This window comes from Vigna unguiculata, chromosome 3, assembly GCF_037176805.1.
Source record: "Vigna unguiculata cultivar grain cowpea cultivar isolate G323 ecotype 2 chromosome 3, ASM3717680v1, whole genome shotgun sequence".
NCBI lineage: Eukaryota > Viridiplantae > Streptophyta > Magnoliopsida > Fabales > Fabaceae > Vigna > Vigna unguiculata.
The window spans coordinates 6,510,590-6,533,226 of record NC_140794.1 but is presented as its reverse complement, the minus strand read 5'-3'; the positions used below and the strand labels follow the sequence as shown (position 1 = coordinate 6,533,226).

At 31.4% G+C, this 22,637-nt stretch overlaps 2 protein-coding genes across 2 annotated transcripts; one reads left to right on the top strand and one right to left on the bottom strand.

The window, feature by feature from the left end:
- The first annotated feature begins 472 nt into the window (after positions 1-472).
- Positions 473-1,104, top strand: LOC114179408 (uncharacterized). The gene has a single exon (XM_028065744.2). It carries the CDS (start codon positions 487-489, stop codon positions 955-957), a length of 471 nt encoding a protein of 156 aa, XP_027921545.1. The 5' UTR covers positions 473-486; the 3' UTR covers positions 958-1,104.
- A 377-nt stretch (positions 1,105-1,481) lies between these two features.
- Positions 1,482-13,452, bottom strand: LOC114179407 (LMBR1-like membrane protein). Its single transcript, XM_028065743.2, has 14 exons — positions 13,071-13,452; positions 10,820-10,899; positions 9,554-9,712; positions 8,620-8,833; positions 7,655-7,741; positions 7,434-7,573; positions 7,126-7,206; positions 6,936-7,000; positions 4,309-4,481; positions 3,653-3,783; positions 3,467-3,554; positions 2,650-2,863; positions 2,418-2,518; positions 1,482-2,243 (listed from the first exon to the last, which is right to left on the bottom strand). Exons 1-14 carry the CDS (start codon positions 13,236-13,238, stop codon positions 1,749-1,751), a joined length of 2,196 nt encoding a protein of 731 aa, XP_027921544.1. The 5' UTR covers positions 13,239-13,452; the 3' UTR covers positions 1,482-1,748.
- Positions 13,453-22,637: the final 9,185 nt, after the last annotated feature.

Genomic DNA, 22,637 nt, shown 5'->3' with positions numbered 1-22,637 from the left:
TATGTTTACTTTTGATTTTTTTCGTGAATTGATTAAAATTAGAATTAGTAGATGTCCAAATTGAAAATTGTATATGCTGGATTTGACGCCCGTTATAACTTCCTCCATTAAATGCTGAGATATTCTTCCTTTCTCAAAACCCACGTTGTTGAAGCATTATTGGCAGTGTGAAAAGAAAGTTCTGTTTGTTTCTTATACAAATAGGGTTGTGAAGTACATGATTTTGACCACTATTTATCTATTCACGTGTGCAATTTTCTTAAATTGATTTGCGTCATTTCCTTCTAAAAAAGATTGCATAAAAAATCATTTAAGGAAAAAAGGAAGCATAGGAAATAGGATTAGATTGGACGTAGTCATAGAAGTTGATTCGCTGCCATTGGTGGTTGTAATTAAGAAGAAAGTTCGAGGAAAGTAGTAGTTGTGAATTTTCTATGCACTGCAACTGCGAATAATGAAACTATAAATTGAGAAGAGGCAAAGAGAATGAAGAGAAGTAGTAGCATTGGATTATTAGAAATGAAGTTAGAAGCATCAGGAGGAGGGTGCAAGTACCACCCTGATAACAAACAAGTGCAAGGTGTTTGTGCCTTTTGTTTAAGAGACAAACTTTTGAAGCTCTATGATATCAACAATCCAACTTATCCTCTTCCTTCTCCTTCTCAACCCTTTTCTTCTTACATGTCTCATCGCCACCACCACCACCACCGTCGTCATGCTTCTAGTGTGGCGGATTCTGTCTCCTCCGTGGTTGGTTTCAACTATGGATTGAAGAAGAGCAACTCCATTGCCTTTGGTTCAGGAAGCCGAAACACAGATAAGGAAGTCAATGAAAACAGCGGGGGGAGTAAGAAAAAGGGTGTTTGGTCCAAGCTGCTCAAATTGACCAGAAAGAACAGTAAGGAGGCCTTCATGCATTCCAGGACCGTGAGGGAGGGAAAGAGTTTGCATTTTTAATGTTATTGTAGATTCACTTATTTTATTCATGTAAACTACACATAAATGTGGAGGATTTTTATTGAGTTTGCAATTGGGTTGGAGCAGAGGTTTCCATGTCATAAGTGTGTATTCATCTTAGAAAGAATTAAGTTACTGTCTAACACATTTCCGACAAGCAAATTTGGTAATCGCAGTATCAATAACAAGATTATTCAAAAAACAAGCTGATGCATCAGTTTAACATAGACTTATGCTCCAATTTCGAAGAGGGGCTTTTGTTGAAGCTTCATATTTTATCCTGTGATGTAAATCAAAGTTAAACTAACCTCAAAATGAGGATTGGTCTATGAGCATGGACTTCTTCTATGGTAGATGGGTATTTAGTTCCAGAAATTTGAGTGGTTCACGCAACCCCTATTCCCATTGTTCCACAAGTGTTCTACTAGAAAGTTTTCAAAGTAAGAAAAGTTAATCAAGGTGTACAAACACAACCAAAACCCGAGATTTGAAACGCTGGGTAGAGCTGTTGTATGATGCGCGGGTAAGTGAAATGAGATTATGAATATAAACAGAACAAATATCTGCAACTCTGTATAGTGGTGCAATTTGTAAGTATTCCTTCTCTATGTAATCTACAATTAATGTGAAGTTCATTTGTAACTACTACGAGTTCCTGTATGGTAAACTATCTATCTTTAGAATGCAATCGGTGTATAAACTACCATAGGAAACAAGAAACTGTACATGATAATATGGTTTTGCATGATCAATTATAGGACACTTGCAACTTCTCGCCCAAATAATAGATATCATCTGCGAGGGCCAGAAATATTGCGCCCCATCAAATTTTCCTCATCATTGTTAATATTTTGGTCCAATGAAGGCTGTTTCAGTCTTTGAAATATATCATCAAGGGACTCAGATGAGGACACACGAGGGATCTTATCTTCCTGTGTTTGCCGAATAGGTATAAACCTGTTGGCCCCTAAGTTCGCCTTGAAACTCTGAAAGTTTGTTTTCATTGTTTGCCATGTTGAGGCCAAACCTGAAGTTCCAGCAGCATTACCAGGACGAGCATCGTCGTGTTCAACTAAGGAAACCTTAGCAGATGCTAAATTTTTCTCTTCTGCCTTCAATTTATATGCTGATCCATTTTGCTGTCTGATAGCAGCATACTTGCTGCTGATGGCTTCCCTGCTCGAGCTATGTCTCCTTGTCTCTTCTTTTGAAGTTTTAGGCTGATTTCCATCTATTTCTTTATTAACTAAAGCTGAGGTTCCCTTCATTTCAACATCATTTTTCACCTGATCATAACACAGCTATAATGTGAGTGAACTGTTTGAACTCTGACAACAAAAGTAAAAAATGTCATATCTTGTAGCCATCAAATTCATGACAGTGTCGCATGAATGATGAAAATAGAAAGAAAATAGCTTCAATTTAGCTTCAATTTTCTTATTGGTAGGGTGTTGACATACCGTACTATTGTCGTTAGATTCAAGATCAATTCCATTAAAATTCCTCACCAATGGAACAACTTGCTCGCCTACATTGCGTCCTTGTTCAAGCCAAGACCGTTCTACAGATTGTGTGAAAATCAGTATAAGAAATCATCACAAACCCACGTTTCTACAGCGTTCACTAAGTTAGACATGATTTATCATTTAATAGTTTGACTGATGACAACTACAGAATTCTTCGCTAGCATACCTTTCTGTAAGATAATTAGTCCTGACGGATCAAAACCATCCATATCTTCAGCTTCAGGTTCAAAAACATATCTCTTCCAGCTACCGAGAAAATTAAATACCCTGTCAAAGAAGTTGCTTGCAACCAAAATGGTGTATACAACCATAATAAGTGGATAGATTTTGTTAAACTTGTCTCCAAAGAAAGGGACAGCATTATCAATGTTCCCCATTCTCTGCAATTAATAATGTAATGCACCAAATTAGCAAAAGGAACTAAGAGGAAGGAAAGCAAACAATGTTGATAAGCAGGTGTCAATGCTTTTTTGTCAAAAGTGGACATTTATATATAGGCAGGTAGAGACTAAATAAAAGACAAGACCATCAGACACTTGGAAAAATAAGTACATATATCAGGTAGAATAAAATAAACAAAAAATGGAAAAAATAAAGAGAAGAAAAGCATTTTTTTTGTCAGTAAACTTGATCAAGGAATGGTTCAGTGCCATGCCTTTTTCTAGTTAAATATGTCGTGCACTCAAGCAGTATAGCCATGTAAATCACAATTTCCAGGATTACTAAAATCTGAGAAGTGATTTGATACTTTCAATTGCTGAAGAATGTCTCTAGAATCAAATTACTCATCTAATCGCAAAGCAACCAGAGGTTGTTACTTCTTTAACTAGAATTATTAGGTTATTAGTTTTAGTTTATTGCTAATTCTCTCTTATAACTTCTTACACTCAATGACAGTTTTAACAATACTATATGCAGATAAGTTCAGAAGAAAATATTAAACAAGCACGAAACCAATTCGTAAACCACGAAAAAATACTTACCTTTTCAAAGATAGTTGTTTTGTCAGAACCAAGACGAATAAGATTGAGAAAGTTGTATGAGATAGGAGGAGCATAACGAGCAATCATACTGGAAATGAGAGAGAAAATAATAATTTGCAAGATAGAATCAGCAATTCAAGGAACAGAAATAATAAGTAGCAGTAGTGGTGGTGTATAAAAGCTTACGAGCATATCATAAGCAGGCTAACCGAGCTGGTCTGTCGGGGTGTCAATGAGTAAAACACCAATGTTCCAATTTTGAACAAGGAGTAGTATGTGCAGATGCACATGTACATGAGGGGAACAAATGCAAAGGCCTAAGCAAAAAATTGAAGAAATGGGATTCAAAGGGCAGCCTGTCTTTATTTTAAATATGGTATATATAAAGCATATTTCATCAAAGAAATAATGCATATTGACAAATTACAAGAATTATTTGTTTACTTCAGTTTCATGTATAACCCAACTCCAAATTTGACTTTAATTTCAAACCCTTTTTTTAACTATATATGATGACGGTAACAATTTCACAGGGATTGAATTACAGCCTCAAGCCAAAAAACAAGTTCAATTTGCTAGAAAAAGATAAGCAGGGAACTGACAGAAAAGCACGTGCAGTTGATCAATATATACCAAACAAGTACATGTTACTCAATCACAAAAGTTCATGGGACCTGAGAGACTTCACTTTACTTTAAATTGATAAAAGATTTCCATATCCTAGAATTAAATATTCATCCAATCTTTCTTTTTACAAGGTAAATTAAGATTTAAAATATACATAGAAGCATCTTGGTGTCCACGTTTACTAAAAATACTTATCTCTTATTAACTTGGTCTACCTGCACAAGCACTTCCTCTGTTCCAACAGCTTTTATAAGAATCGAGAAAAGTGATAAATCAAGACTAGGTAGAAGAGTAGCTTCTGCTAAAAGAATTGTAACAGACATGACACCAAGTATAACAGCCAAGCCTTTCTGAACTTGCTTTCTTAAAATGCATCGCCAGAAAAATTCTGCAAAGAACCACCATTTATTCAGAAGCCTGTATCCATAAAAGGACAGAGTACATGATATCATGATGCAAAATTGATGCAGCAGGAATCCTAACTGAGAAAGGAAAATATAGAGCAAAATGAAGTTTAAGAATCTTTGAAAAAAAAGAAAGCACATATGTATATGACCAAATTAAATAGACTTCCCACCAGGTTTGAAAACATTAGATTCAAATTCTCTGCTCTTTCTAAACCAAAAGAAATCTCCATTACAAGCTTGAATGTTTTAAATGACTTCAATATACCTCCTTGTATTGAACAATGAACACAAACTCACTCTAATCTATATGCACAAAAAGTAATGGATTTGGCCTTCTTAAATTGAGAAATTGTAAAGCGAGGAAGGAATCACGTATCCACCATTGATCTCAGATAAAATCTTGTAAAATTAACTCACTTGAGATCAGAGATGGATGCACTCGTTCTGTATCCCTTTAATACACTTTAGAGAAGTCAAATCCATCATTATGTACTGTCAGAGAAAGTTCAAATTTACTACCACATTTACAACATACTAAAATGCTAACCAACTATAATTATGACTGTTGTTAAAAGCTTTCAGTTTGCCCCATTAGTCCTTGATTAGCTAATGTTCTTAATGCACTCTACACATAAAAAATAATTTCAGTATACAAGGCCTATACTATCCCCCAAATATCATGATCAAGAGAAAATTAACAACTAAAGTTTTTTCGGATTGCACATAATACTCTTGTTTCTTAAATGTTTAAAGCAATAAGCCTTATAGGGTACAAATAATATTTTTCAAACAATTGTGAAAGTTTTCTATAGGTCTCCAAAAGGGAAGGGGGTCAGGTAGATTCGAAAAGGAGACAGGGAAGATGAGTGCAATTTACTCTATGCTTAAACTAGGTGTCAAAGTGTTACCAACATGTATTCATCTTTCCGCTGTATTCTGTTCCAACAGAACTGCATTTCTATCATTTTCCACTCTTTCCCTTTGTTTCTTGAATCAATTATGTTTATAATTGTTTGCTTTCCCTGATGATTTATCAATTTTTATTCAACAGCTAAAGGTACTTTTTCTGCCTTTTCTTGGATTTGATGCATGACAAAGGTTCAAATGAATTGTTGTTTGTTCGGGGGCAGCCATGACTGAGGAGGTAGGCCAGAGTGTGACCGACGGAGTTGCAGAGGGATGGAAGTTGATTCAGGGATCAGAATGGGGTGACTCCATAATGCATATGATGGCCAGTTTGGTATAAGACTGAGGTGCTCTATTCCACTCAATGAGTAAAAGGGATGCCCAATGACCAAGATAATCACGTTTAGGTGAAGGGTTAAGGGGATATGTTACCATTAATGCTTCAGCACAGATCAGGTTAAACGATGGGTGCTGTCATGTGGGCCAAGAGAGTTTAGTAATCTTGCTACCTTGAAATTTGGGAGTTTGTGTGAGTCCTAGGTACTACTAGTAAAGGGAATTCAGCATGTTGGGTGAGAATGCCAAAAGAGTTCTTAAAGTATTTTTGAGCCAAGATTTTCAAGAGCTATAACCAAGAACACTGTCAATGAGAGTAATATATTTGGTTACGTTGCGCTAAGTTGTTTCAAATCTTAATTTTCTTTGTTTGTTGCATTTACTTTTAAAAAAATGAGCACTTAATAAGATTTAACTAAATTAGAGCTAAAAATACCAATCAAAATCCACTAATATATTTAGCACCTAAGAATATTAGCCATCTGTAGTCAGGACAATAATTAATCACTGCTACCTCTGAAATTAGTACTTGATTAGTTACATACAATTTCCCCCAAATACTCCACATTGAAAAATATACACTACAAAAATAGTTACAGCAAATGTTTCTTATGCAGGAAGTAACAGGTAAATTAAGCCATTTATGTTGCATGTTGATATGTCGGAAAGTTGTCTTAATTGAGCTCGTCCTAGGCTGCCTTAATTTTTGCCTCTCAATGTTGGTTCTCTATGTCTTGGAATGGGCTATATATGGAGGAACTAAGCAGAAAGGATGGCAAAGATCAAAGTATCCAGCAATCAGGACTTCGGCTCTTAAAAGGGTAGAAATCTCATATTGACTAGATATAAGAACTAAATAGTGCGTACAAAACCTGGTCAATCCTTACCTTACGAAAGGACCACCTATGACAGAGTTGACCAAAAAGGCTAAGTGAAGCATCATAATGTACAACCATCAAGACATTGACTCTTTGGGTTTATGATATTACATAGACTAAAGATAAGGCCTAAACATTACAAATAGAACTTGTAAAATCTTCATTTTATAAGTTGGTTTTGCAGGGTTAAACTAGGTCTTAAGTCCAAATTTAAGATAGACACATTATTACTAGTTAAAAATAATAAATATGTTTCTAGCCGCATGGGAAAAGTATATTTACTTAAGAACAAATAGGTTAGTATTCTTTATTGACCTAAATTGTCACATAAAGACCCAAACTTGCCCGTCCGAGCATCTCTAAAGCTTGAAATATATTTCCTGTAACGAAAGCATAACAATTGAGTAAGATGAAGGGGAAAAACCATTAATATAATATATTTAGTATAGAAGATATTGCAAGGGGGCGAAGAAAAACAAAAACGAAAAAATGATTGAAAGCAAACCATCCAGATGAGTTGCGACGATCATAATTCTTCATCACATCTTCCAATTCAAGGGCTTCTAACACGTAAGTAATATACTCACTACAAGAATGCAAAAGTAAGATACAAACCAAATAATAAAGTTGTAATATATACCTAGTCAAGGGATAAGACAATGCCAGTGAACAGAAAGAGTTAATTATCCATCAAAACTAGCATGGATCATAAGCATAAAATATCTCAATACGTGAAATCTGTTAATAAGGATAATAGATAAGAACAATTTTTCAATAAACCAACTTAAAAGACCGAGTTGATGATTTGCTTACCTTTTATACCTGTAGTACTCCTCAGTTGCTCCTCGTAGATGACGCCTAAGTGTTGCCATTGATTTCTCATCAGTGTCATAATCCATATCACTTTCCCCTAATTGGCCACCTTGTGGTTTGAAGGATGGATCTTCCCTGAACTGGAATATCGAAGGTTATATCCAAACAAAGACCTAGGTTGTGTACTCAAAATATTTAATCAAGAAATCTATGTTTAATACCATTTGAGTTAGCATATCATCGATTACATTCATGTAAGGTCTCAAAGGATCACGCTTGGACATTTGGTTGGATGTGGCTTGAGCAATCTACAAAAATAAACTTCATCGTTAAAATCAAGGCTTCTATTGTTTAATGAGATCGTCACACATAATGTTGAAATTGTGTCTAACTGACACTACATAGCTCGTTTATATAAAAAATATGTGTTAATTTCACGTGATTAGAACAGTGTTATGGATATGGAAAATATGAACAACCCAAAATTCCTTTACAAAAATATATTGGAAGTCAAAACGAATTATTGCAGACAAAAAAGAGGTTTATGTCATCATAGGGACCATGGTGCCTGAGAATTTGGTCACAAGCGATAGATTAATCAAAAGGCAAACCACTACGGGCAAGGACAATAAAAAACGCCTAACCCTCAAATCCTTTCTTAGTCTCAATTGGAATAAGGACCACAAATGGTAATAATTCATTAAAATTGTGCAAAGTAACATTAACATGCCCAAGGTATGCAAACATACAACCATCAGAACATTAAGGTGCAAGAGGAGTCATTGTGTCATGGCAAACCCCATACTAATGTTAGGTATCATTAGTATAAAGAGCACATGCCTCAATCTAGACTGATTAACGGGCTACATAAGGACAAAAAATCAATTTATGGAGGGATCCAGGGTGGACTTGATGACATTGCATAATAGGCAGTGATCTTCCCTACTGTGTACAGTTAGCAATGCGCATGGAGTAAACGTATTGATGATGGGATTTTTACCCCAAACCACCAATCCATGATGTGAACCCAGATGCCCAAGTAAAATAGTTTGAACTACCCAGATGTTATACTTTGCTTGAAAAAAATCCACAAAATTTTCAAGCTTGGCTGGCAGATTGAGAAAATATAAGAGATAAAAATTTAAAACTACATAAGAAATTTCCCTGCCTCATGTAGACCACTTACAACAATAGCATTTGAAAGTTCTTGGTGAGCATCATCAAGCTTAACAGCCATTTTAGCAATTTTGTGGGAAAGAACTTTCTGACGGATTGTCCAATCAGCATTTTTCCAAATGCCTTTGGGAATTTCACTTAAACCAAAGCCAAGAAGAAATGCACCAGTAACAAGTCCAAAAGTATTTGAGCAAGCCATGGCTAATCCCAAAAGACCTCCACTCCTGTTTTAATAAGAATAAAAAAATTAAAAGAAGCAAAGTGGGACCTAAGTTGAAACCAAGTAGCATAAACGTGCGTAGAAGTGGAAAACCTTAATTGAAAGTTAATTAGGCAATCACGACTATCGTGTTGAAAAATATAAAATAGTTGAACAGAAGGTATGCATTTGTGTATTATGAAAACCATACAACCTAAAAATTCAGTGCTCTAGTAGTGGAATATGTGTAACTTTAGCAAATCTATGATTCCCAAAATGTCGCGGCTTTTCATTATGAGTTGAAAGTTGAAACACTGGGCCAAGTAGCCATAGCATTTAAGTTTCTCAGAGAGGAAATATGAGTCTCTAGGAGTAAATACAAAAATTAAAAAAAAAAAAAAAACTACATTGGTTGGATAAAAATTTGACTTGTTACTGCATGTCTTAACAGATAATTATGTCTCATAAAAAGTGGTTTAGCAGAAATCATCATTATTCACAATTACAAAAAGCAGAAGAAATAGCATTTGGGAAACGTTCTGGAACACATCAGCCATGACAACAAATGCAGCCAAATATTGCCTTTTTGATGGATGTGCGGGAACAACAGAACTCATGAGTGCACTAGGAATCTTTATCAGAAAAAATATATAATTAAAAAACTCTAGGAAGCAATATCTTAGAACAAATTTCATTCAACAATATATATTTCAAAATAACTAAAATTAAGAAGTTGAGGACCAACCAATGCCGATGCATCATAACAAGAAGAATGATTCCAAAAATGCCAATGGATCCCACAATTACATAAAAGATCAAGTTAACATGTAAACTGGTCTTCAATCTTTCTGATACAGTGAAGTCCCCAGCATCTTCAAAACCCTGGATAAGGGGCACAACAATCCTGCTCATGATAAATTGACATAAATACATCAGTAAATTTGCTTTTCTGATTTGTATGTTCTGTTCAAATACTTGAAATACTTAGTATGCAGGCAAGTATATGAGAAGACAAAGCAAATGGCATAATAACACATACACGAAATCTAAGTTTAACAAGCTCTCATAATAACTACTCATGTGTTGTCCGTCATTACTACTTCCAATGTCACCATACATGCATTATATATTATCAAAAATTTAAAAATAAAAGTATCACAATGAAGTGCCATCCTGTTGAGGCCTAGGTACAAGAATAAAGGAAAAGCAGGAAAAGCAGGAAAAGCAGTTACAGTAGTTTCGTAAATTGAATATGCAGTTAAGAGCAGTTACAGAGTGGGTTAGAAAATTAAGGTTTTATAAAATTAAGGGTTTCACATTCAATCTACTATCATAGAATGGTTGTAACTTTTCTATACTCTTTAACTCTCAACTCTTTCTCATGGGTCTATAACACAACCAAATGAAAATAATCTTATCAATAGGTATGCTTTGATGAAAATTACAGGAATTTGAATTTGACAATTTTCATTTAAATAGACAACATTCGTGCTCACATGTAATAGTTATTTCAAATTAAATTCTCCGCATATCATAAGTATTATATGTAAATATCAATAAGACTAGGATTTAAGTTCGTAAATCAGGTATTGTTAGCTCATAGTTGTTTGCTAGCTGCCTATAAATAAGGTAAGCTGCTGTATTCTACAGGGCTGAATCTAGATAGAATATTAATGACAGAAGTGCAGTACACATATTCTTTGATCTCTCTACTCCCTACTCTCTTCCTGAAATCTCCTCATTCTGTTTTATTCCACCTTCCCCTCTTCTTTCTCTGCCTTTCTGTTTCTTTCAACTTTCCACCCTAAATTCTATACCACATTACAAAGTTCACAGTTCATTGATTCAAATAAGGAGACTGGAGAATGTTTTTATTGTCAGGAAAACAGAGACAAAAATAAAGATCACAAGATAATCAGGAGTTCAAGAAAGCCTTGAACCATCATCCAATACATGGAGTTAAATATTGGCATTTCTCAAATGATGGGAAAAACTTTTCCAAGAGGCGTACCATGTAAGCAAAAAGGTACTCCAGTATGACCAGCTCCAGAAGAAAGAAATTGCTCCTTTCTCATGGTAGGAAGATATTGTCTGTAGGAGTCAAAGAAAGTAACACTCAATACACAAATGAAATAATTGCACATATATTTCTTCAATGATTCACAACACTATTCAGCATTTAACAATTTAAATTCAAAAATCTTCCTTTTGGAAGGAGGGAAATATATTATGTGTTAGCCTACAAATGTTGAATTGAAGTAGAAAAAGGAAAAAAAAATTACAAACTTATATGCAAATAGAAGTTCATAAATCTACCTTGTCTAAACCATAGGGCAACACAATATTTTGTCTGAAATCAAGAGCTGTTTTTGTTACACTATTATTACAAAGTCGATATATCCAGGGCTAAATGAATAAGGGCTTGTTTGAAGTAATTATAGTGTTTTACTTTCAAAACTTGTCAGCAATGCAGTTTTTAATATTTGTTTTCAGTGTAGCTTTTAGAAACAAAACCAAAAAACGCTAAAATGCTAAAAGAAGTTTCAAAAAAAGTTTTTAAGAGAATAGTACATGAGACATGAATATTTGTCAATTGCACATATCAGTGTAGTCCAAATCGCAATTAAAAAAGTCGATCACTCGATTTCAAAAGTGAAGCTACACAGAGGCACACCAATAATAGTCCAACAATTTTCTCATTCACTCACAGCTGTGACTGCTTTCTTTAATTATTATTGTTATTGTTATTGTTATTATTATTATTATTATTATTATATATATGTTGGAGATCCATATTAACTAGAAGTATCACCAAATTATGATATATAAATGGGTGCAAATCTCACCTTGTAAACCAATTTTGTGAGATTGAGATACACCAAAAACTCAATCTCTAAGATGTTATCAGAGTTTATCATGGTAAGATTTATTGAGTCTATCATTACCCCTACTATCAAACCACCAAACAAATATCTAGTCTCATGCTTGTGATATGACTAAATTATAGTATATAAATAAGTTCAAACTTCACCTTACGATTTTGTGAGCCTTTCATGACCTCAACCATAATCTCAATTTTTTTACCACCTTGGCACATTGTATGAGATTAAAATAGTGCTTTACTTATTACAAGAATAACATCAGACTTAAAAATAAAAGCATAAAAAACAATTATAAGCTATTTTTGTTTCTCAATTTCCGTAATTTGGAAATAATTTTCTTTTAAAACGCATGCAGAAAATAGTTATCTAAACATGTTTCTTTTGTTCTTTTGTTTTTAAAAACGGGAAATAGCTTTGACAACTAGAATCAAACAAGGCCGAAATCTTTCATCAAATTTCAGACCAAATGAAATCTAGTTCTTGACACCGAAGTCTTTTTGTAAGGCTAACCAAATGGCAAGGCAGAGAAGGCTTTTGTTGGATAGCAGTAAAAAACAAATAATTCGATGTGGGTATGCACCACGAGGTTACTTCTATGTTAAGTTATGTGTCTCTCGTGTTCTGAGACCCACAACCACAGAAATTCCTTTGTGCATCAATAATTGACTTTTGGCTCTTTGAGGAGCATTGGGTTTGTGCACAGTTCTGTATTGGGTCGTGTCTACTCATTTTAGAGGTTTTGCCAGGGGATGGTAAAGACTACTCCAACTTCTAACAACAAATTTCTTCCCTTTCATCCTTAGAGGGACTGAGTTGTCCTCTTGGAATCTATCTGGGAACACATGTTTTACATGCTAGGGCCTCTCTTGCAGATAGAGAAAGGGCTCTCATTTTACCAATCCAGAAAGGAAAAAGAAACTATAGCTGTACAAAGAAACTAAAAAACACTCTAGAAAACGAACAACACTTTAGATGTGAACATCAAAAGAAGCAAGACAAACACACTGCCAATTAGCAGTACAAACAAAGAACTCAAACATTCTAATCTTGCTTTGACCCCTCATTCAAAGAGTAAGACTAAGTCTAGGCTATGTTTGTGAAGCCATAGAGCGGCATTCAACTAAATCCACAGTGGGGGAAGGTTTAGCATAAACATGTTTTGCGAATTGCAAATGTCACAAAACAAACACACTCTATATATCAACAACTAAACGATAGTACAACTTTTCTACACTGACAATGCGTCACACTTCAATTCCAAAACCTCCTAATCATTAATTTGAATTCCATAGCGAAACTCCTAAAAACCTAGTCGTGTGAAGTTCTCCTACGATATTTTAAAATTCTCAACGAAATGGAATTGGAATGGTTAGGAAGTACCGTCCAGATATCAGCGGGGACGAGGACGATGATGGAGAGGGAAGAGAGCCAAGTATATCCAACGGTGAAAAGCACGTAGCGAGGCACGCGTGGAGCTGCGTAGTACCTCAGCGTGAAAAGCACCATCCCCACTGTGAGGGGCAGAGAGATCATGTAAAACACCCACATCTCTCTCTCTCTCTCTCTCCGACGGAACACTCGATGGATCAGATCGGATCGGATCGGATCGAATCGGATTCCGGCGGTATGGTAGTGGCGGAGGTGTAGGTGTAGGTGGCGGTGACTCACTTTAGCTTCTGGTAAAGTTTCGTGAACGAACTGCACCACTACGCAACACGCAACACTCCCTCTGGGCTTCGCGCCTTATTTCCGATATCTATCTGGGCCTTCAGGGCCCGTATCTTTTTCTTGCTGTCAGTTCTGCAACCAATTCAACGGAAATGTTTTTCTTACATTTCTTTCCGTTACACAGCTATGATTAATCTAATTTTCTTCTTTTTTATAATATTCTTACAATTACTGAATCCTTTTATCACTTCCTTTTTATAATTATTGTTTTGGAAAAAATCAGAATATATTATTTTTCTCTCAAATGTTATTTAAACTATTTTTCTTCTAAAAAACATTCTTTAAACTGTGTATGATAAAATAGACTACAAATGAATCAAAATATTCCAAAGATAAAAGTTACTTTGAAAATTTTTAATGGGTTTGAAAAAATGATAAAAGTAACCGTGGTCGAGGTTGGGTTAAGTTTAGACTCCGTAAAAAACGGAAAAGCTTCAACTTAAGGTTCGACATTTACTCGTTAATAATCTCTTCACTTATTATTATATGATATCTTGTTGTCATTAAATTTGTTTTTCACATTATGATTGTCCATTGGCTTCGATGTGCTCTAAGAAAAAAAAATTAATTTTGATTCATGGATGATCCAATCGAGCTTCATATGCATTTTCTCACTCTCAGTTGTAAATGCTTATACAAGTTCATTTCTCTTAATAAAGAAGATGTACTATTCTTTTGCAATATCTGTGAGCCTTAGTTTATCTACAACAATATATGTGAGCATTAACTTAGTACCCAACACCGGTACGTATTTTTGTTACAGTTTTTTTGTCAAAAAAATATCAAATTGATTCTTCAAATATTTTTTATTTCAATTTGGTTCTAATTTTTTTTTTAAATGATTCAATTTGGTCATTTTCACTAGTTTGAATAAACACTGTTAAAGTCAATGTACGTATCAATTTGTGATTTTTTGAATTTTTTAATTTTTATATTTTTTTCAAATTTATTATTATTAATATTATTATTATTATTATTATTATTATTATTATACATATCACTTCATAGTTTGTTACCTATAAATTTTAATTTAATTCATATATTTGGTTTTAGTTTCAATGTAGTCCTAATTTTTATAAAAATAAAGTAATATATACCCCTCATTAAAATTGAGTCTGAATTCAATGATAATAAGTGAATTGAGTCTCAATTTAATAGGGTACAATACTGTTTTATTTTTTACAAAAATTGAGACTAAATTGAAACTAAAAATAAATATAGGAATCAAATTGAGACTTGTTGATACTGACACAACTATGAAGTGACATGTGTACAAAAATTAAAAAATAGTAATAATAAATCCAAAAAATTCAAAAATCACATATTGATATGTGTCATTAACTTTAAGGCCATCTGATCAAACTAACGAAAATGACCAAATTGAATCATTTTTAAAAACAATCAAAACCAAGTTGAGACAAAAAAAAATCTGGAAAACCAAATTGAAACTTATTGACAAACAAAAAGACCAAAAGAGTAATTTAACCTAAAAAAAAAAAAAACTATGTTGTAATCCTAAATTTGATGATAAAAACATTGTTAATCACCATGCATCCAATGTATTGATGAATTGTGTGCTTTGGAACATGGTATTTAAACCGCTTTAGGTCTCGACTCCTAAGCGATGTAAAACTATTAGGAGTGGTATAAACATAAGCCCCTAGTCGACTTTAAAGAGAATGACAGATCATCCTCAACAGAAAGTTTAAAGAGACGGATGGTCGTCCCAAAATCTCGTTATCGGTCCACGGTGGGTGTCAATATTCTGATCCCAAGTCTAATGATAGAATCGTTGTCAATCACTATGCATTTGAGGTATTGTTTGCTCCGATGCGTGTATTTCATCATAGTTTTATCTCTAAAAAACATTTCAAAATGTCGGAAGACGAAGGAAAATTTAAAGCATATTAAGCTTCAACTCATAGTTGATCTAAGACTATTGAATATAAACATATATTTTTTTGTCGAAATAAAAAGTAATTGCATGATATTTTAATTAGAAACAACTATATTTTTTCTTAATTTTTATCTTTAAGAAAATTTTTTTCTTTACTTTTTAAATTATTATTTTTAAGATAAAAATGTGGATAGAGACTCAGATCTTGTGGCATTGTGTATAGTATTCAAAGAAAATTGTTTTCGGTAGGGATATTTTTTGAAATAATTGTGATTTTACAAATAAATTTCCTATCTCGCTGTATGACTCAATGAATTGGTTAGACGAGTAGGATAAATTTAGGACGACTGGTTCAACATATTTGAGTTAAAAAAATAAATAAAAAAAAAAAACAGAAAACAAAATAGCTTCCTTCTTATACTTTTATATGCTTAACCACATTTAAAAAAATGTATATTTAACCCAATATTCAATATTAAATTAAAATGAATTATATCAACATAAATACCTTATGTAAATTTAATCCAATATTCAATATTAAACTAAAATGAATTATATCAACATTGTATTATCTCAAAATTCTAACTCTAAATCATCTACAAAGTTAAGTAACAAATTAAAATCATTACCCATTATTCAATTTCACATTCAAGCTTTATTTTACCAAAATGTCAACCGAACACGTATGTCTACATCAAATAGCAACATTCATAAATTTTAAGTTACAAGAATCTTAATATATCCCAACAAATTATCAGTTATAACCCAATTTGAAACTAGAACAAAAATTAACATCATTTACCTTAATTATATTTGTGCTTTAAGAAATTAGAAATCAAGGGAAAGGTTGAAGCGCAACTTGATCAACCCAAGATACAAATCCCAGCCATAAACATTTTAAAGTTAAATTGAAACTCACAAACTCCATGCACACAAAAAATATTCCAAACTATGCATAGATGAATTCTAATCGAGAACGATAAAAAAAAAAAAACGAACTTAGTGTAAAAATCTGAAAATGGACGTTCTACATTATTTATAAAACTCAAGGAAAAATGATCGAGGAACAAGGGAGAATAAAAAGGAGCAATGGTTCTATTTTATTTTGAAAAGAAGGAGATAATTATGATTTTACTTTTATAGCTATTAATCACAATTCATTGGTTTAAACTTGTTTTTAAGAAAAAAGACAAGTTTTTAAACATGATTACTTAAATTAACTCACTTTCAAGTACGTAAAAAAATAAGTTATTTATGACTCTTTATATAGGTAAACTAAAAAGTCCCTCTTATGATCTAGTACCTTAAATGGGCACTTAGTGAATTTGTTATCGTTCCATTTTGGGCACCAAATAGCATCACCAATAGACTAATAGACAAAACCCCACACCCTATGGCCAATCAATTTAGAAAGGACAAGAGTCGCACAAACTGCCCAATTTTGAAACTTCCTTCACTCTTACACTAATAATTGATTAGGTATATGATTCATAACACAAACTTGTAGGTCTACGTTCCCTCTTTTTGACTCCACAAGTGAACACTACCAAGATTCCTCAAACCAAAATCAGCATGTACAAAAAGTTTCCCTCTCTTCCTTTAACCATTGGATTCTCCTTTGTGTGCCTTTTTTGGTGTGTGCCATGACCACATTGCTAAACTGAACTTGTGCTCTATTTTTCAAACTGTACTCAAATTTTGTTTCTCATTTGAGATTTGAGATTAACTTGAAAAAGTGAGAAGAGACAAGATTTCAAACAAGTGTCAACTTCTAAATTCTTCTTTAAATCACTCTTCACACAGTTTGTGTTCAATAAGAAACCGCAAATCATGCCTAGTTTCATCAAAGAGTGTCTCTTAATTAACCCACTTCTATTTATTTATTAATTTACTCATGCACAAATTTACAATACATATACATAATACATGTACTGAATATAGTATTTTTTTCTTCTTCTTATCTTAGAATCAAGAAAAAAAAAATGTTGACTTGAAGCACGTTTTTTGTGACTTCTATTTGAAATATTATATTTGTATTAATTGTTTGACAAGGATGTTGACATTATTGTGAATATTATTTTTAGCATTCAGTCTTTTTTAGCTTTCAAATTTTGTTGGATAATAATTCAGATAAGTCTCGAATGAGTTCTACAAAAAATTTGATACGAATAAACGAATTTTTGTCTTTCATTTATGAGTTATATATTCTCGTATAGTTCTAATCATTGAATAAATGATATTTTCAAGAATAACTTTTTAATTTTTCAGTCATTTTTTCCCCTAGTCTATTAATTACAAAAATAAATTCTTTCGGTGTATAAAAAACAATTCCAACAGCTCTTCCTACTATAACCGCCAACCATGATATTTTATATTAAACATTTAACTTCAAAATAAGAAATTGTATAGGTACTAGATATTAAATGAAATAAAAATAATAAATGAAATAGGAAACATATTTATTTTTATAATGAATTGGTGGGTTCATAATTAGTCTAACATGTTTTCTTTTTAGTGTAATAAAAAAATATAATTTCAGTGTACAAATTTTAATTTTATTAATTTAGTTTCAACTCATTTAATAATTAAGATGATTAAATGCGTGTTTTAACTTTTAATAATTGATTGCTAGAGGGGAAAATAATGTTAATACGTAATTAAATTTGAAGAAACATTCTTTTAATTTTGTAATTTTGAAATATTTAGTGATTCGGTTCATATTATTTGTCCATTAATATTAAATTTTGCATTCCAATGAATAAATATGACTTAGTAAATATTTCTATTCAGTTTAAAAGTTCAAACAAAATTAGTAAAATTATTATTTTTTTGTAATAAAATTAAAATTTGGTAATAAAAATCATTTGCTTTTATTACATTATAAAAATAATTATGTTGAACCAAGTATTTATCTTTAGAATTTTCTTGATAAAATATAAATGTTTTGATAATATGTTAACATGATTTATTATATAAAAATATATATTTTTGAATTATTTGATTATTATTTTATGAACACTTATTTATCTATATTATTAATTTGTTTGTATGATTTACTATTATGACATGTCCTACCCATCATAAAACATGTGCTTGAGGATGAAAGTCACAAAAAGTGGCCTTGCCACCTTAATAGGAACATGGAAAAAAAGTTAATAATTAGGGGAAACTTTGATTTGTTCAAATATCGAAATAAAATATTATTATTTGTTAGTTGAATAAATTTTTAGTGTGTAAAATTAAAGTTCAAAGTTTTAATATAATTTGTCTTTAATAGATTTAGGTTTCTTAATTTAACTACATATTATGTGTTAAACCATGATTTAGATTAATATTTGTTTAAATTATTTGACACAACTCAAATATCAATTTAAATTTTATTCATTTTTAAAATTTGAAGATTAAAATATTTCAAAGTTTGATATATGAACATAGACTATAAATATTTAATTTTTTTTACAAGATGTAAAAAAAAGACTTTGTTTTTCAGAAAAACAAAATTGTCAGTTTTTACACGCTATTTAATTAATATTCATAAACAAAATATATCCAAAATTATCACCAAATATTATATTATATTGCAAATAAGTGGATTTGATTATCTTTACTATTAATAAATAAACTTATACGCAATCCATAAATGTTTTTATTCTATGTCAACATGCTAAACTAAATACATTATTGTAGAAATTTTAAGTTATACACAAGATCTTTCATCAAAAAAACAAAAAAATCAACATATTATTTCTGTTCCTATAAGAATAACTCTTCCAAATTTTACTTATCCATACCCCACGAATTTACACTATTGGTGGGTGATTATTAAAATAAACAATTCTATAATTAAACAATGCAAAAACTTTAACTATTCTTTCTCAAACGCTATTCGTCGGTAAGATTTGCTAATAAACTATTTTGAAATAAAAAAGCTTTTATATATATATATATATATATAATACTAAAATGCTGAGCTTGTAGCATGAAAGGAACACGATATTAGAGAGTAGGGAAAGGTTGTACCTAATAAAGCAAGGGAAAATGACTTGTTTGAAAGTTATGGCCCAAATTAGATGACTTTTTAAGTTTCATCACATTCCAATCCAAAAAACGAAAAGTTATTTAATTTGAAAAATGAAAAAAATAAGATATATAATAAAAATGGTAAAATAATATGTGATGGGTCCAGGGGCTGAATGAGGACAATAAACACTCATCAAGATGCAACAACTCCAGATTTTATTGCAGGCAGCAACAACAATGGTTGGGTGGAAATTGTAGCTAAATGTGACCATCCATGAGCAATAAAACAAGTTGTGTGGATGAAAAAAAAGTGTAGTTTAATCTACGAGACACGCATAGTAGTAATTGAATTTAACCACTCAAAATAATGGGTGCAGAGAGATGAAACACATATTGCAGATTATTTAACAACGAAGACAGCTGGGAAAATTAAGAGATCCAATTATCGAGATGGTTGAATTTGGAAACATAGAAAAAGGTGAATTATTTGGTCGGGCATAACCTAGTGGTCACACATGTTCATAGATTTCTGGCTCCTCTTGTTCCTTTTTTTTTCTGTCAAAGTCAACCCATTGAAAAATGCTTCCATTACAACTAAGAATATCAAAAGTAATGGAGCCAATTGTCTGTCTTTCTTTTTACCAAATTCGTAGTCCAACTTTTTTCCAGATAGAATTCAACTTCTGTAATTCTGCAATATTTTTGTCATTCTATTAATTATGTTAAGACTCGTCTCATATTAAGTTATCACGTTAAAAAACACATAACACTTGTTTTTTTTATTTATAGAAAAATTTGAAAATTTATACAGAAGTCCATAAGAAAAATAATCAATATACACAGATGTATGTTTCTTTTCTATGCGAGTCGCAGACTAACTCGCATGAATTGCAAATTATGTCGATCAGGCTTTTGTAGATCAACGAACTCAATATCTCAATCCGTTTGATTTTTTTTATGGGTCTGTCAGCCGGCTTGTTAGGCCAAACACACATTGTTACTCCTAAATAATGTTTTGTTATGCTACGATGATGTGGAATTTATATTTTTCTTTGAATTCCATTCAATATTCTTGTTAAGTGTTATTTATTTTATAGAAAGTTTTGACAAAAATATTAAAATTTCATCTTATTTGAAAAGTCTTATTCTTTTCAATGTCTTTTTTCTATTTTAATAAAAAATTATAAATTATTTATCTTTATTTAATGTTAAACTTAGATCGGTATGTATATAATTGAAAAATTAAAAGTGCTTATAGGGAAGAAGTTAAGAGAAAATTCAGAAAAATATTTAATGCTTCATGTATGTTGCAGTGACTCATAAATAAATATTATAAAGGCATCTGGAATGCTACTTACAAAGTAACTAACTAGAATTAAAATTTGTATCTAGACAATTACAGACTTTTAATGTCATATTTTATTATATAAGTTAATAAGCTAAAACTTATGGATTAACAATCAATATACAAATATCGTAAGGCTTAAATATATTTTTTATCTTTATTTTCGTAGTGTTTATTGTGGATGGTCTTCATTCTTACCAAATATTAAAAATGGTCCTTACTTTCGTAGTATTTGTTGTGGATAATCCTCATTTTTACTAAAGATTTAAAATGATCATCTTTTTTGTGACACTGTTTAAATTAATAACGGAGCACTAAACAGGTAATTATAGTAATTTATAATTATCTTTCCAAAATTAGTGATTTATACTAAACCATGAATTTAGCTTTCATGTTGACATACAACTCATATTATGGAGATACGATGGAACGAAATGTATTTTAATTTGGATAAATTAAAGTATTCTAAAATAATTTTAAACTATCATGGACAAAATATTATTTAAAGCATGTTTTTCAATTTCATAAATTATAATTTAATTTAGTTCAACCAATCTTATTTAAGAGAAACTTAGTTTAATTTCTTTTAAAAAACTAATATATTTTTTTTGTACATAATTTAGCTAATTAAGCGCCGCTTATTTTCTTCTTGACAAACCCAAACGTACTTTGATTGTTAATTTGCCAAAAATTTCATTCCTTTCTTCACTGAGTTCCAAACCCAAATTCTCTTGTTTTGTGATTCTTGTCAATTTAAAAAATAAAAATGTCATTATTTTATTTAATTTGTTATCTGCAAACACATAATAAACGATTAAAAATATTAAAATAATCTTTTTTATTTGCACAGTATCTAATGTAATATTTTGAGAAAAAACGCTAAAAAATTCAATATCTGCAAACACATAATAAACGATTAAAAATATTAAAATAATATTTTTTATTTGCACAGTATCTGATGTAATACTTTGAGAAAAAACACTAAAAAATTCAATATGAACGAGTAAAAACAAATTTATATTAAAAATTAAGATGCTGATTACGATACAAAACTTTAAATTAATATATTTACGGATTATTTTATATAGTGATTAATAAATTTATGGATAATATTTTGCATGCATGGTGATTGACTCGATGTCATGAGATCGTAACAGTAACACTTATCGTGGGAATCGATAATGAAGTTCTACATACGAACCATCAATTCTTTAAGCCTTCAATTGGAAATGATTCGTTCATTCCTCTTAGATATAAATTAGGGGCTTATGTTCTTATCGTACTTAATAGTTTTATATCGTTTAGAAGTCGAGGTCTAAAACGATTTAAATATTTTTTTTCTCCTCTCACCTTCTGGGTGCCTTTTAAGGACACAAATGATGGAACACAACTTCAAAACAAACAATATCTCATATGCATGGTAATTGATCCTAACGATAACAAATGATCTTCTTTCTTATTTGTATTTAGTGTAAAACTTTTAAATCAACTTAAATTCGTATTTCATGATTTCTACTAATTTTGTACAAGGTAGTAACATTTGGAATCTACATGTGTGTTGCTCTCGATGTTTGGTTTTTGATTAAGCTAAAGATAAAGAATAATGATGTCAATCAAGTCACATGATGCTTGTCCACTTTTGAACTTGTGAATCACCCTCCTCATTGAATCAGGCCAAACAATTTTGGCACATTATAATCACAATTATGCATATTTCTGATTAGTTTTTTTTAAAGTGAAACTACAAACTAAAAACACTTTACTGGGTAATTTTTTAAATAAGTCATCACAAACCTTTTTGGCTACAATCAAACACACCTCCCCTATTGCCATTTTTCAATCTCGTTTTGAAATATTAAATAAATTTAATAAAATTTAGTTAAAATATTAAATTCATATATTTACAAAGTTGAGAGATTAAATTAATTTAAAATTTTCAAAAATGACAAATGTTAAT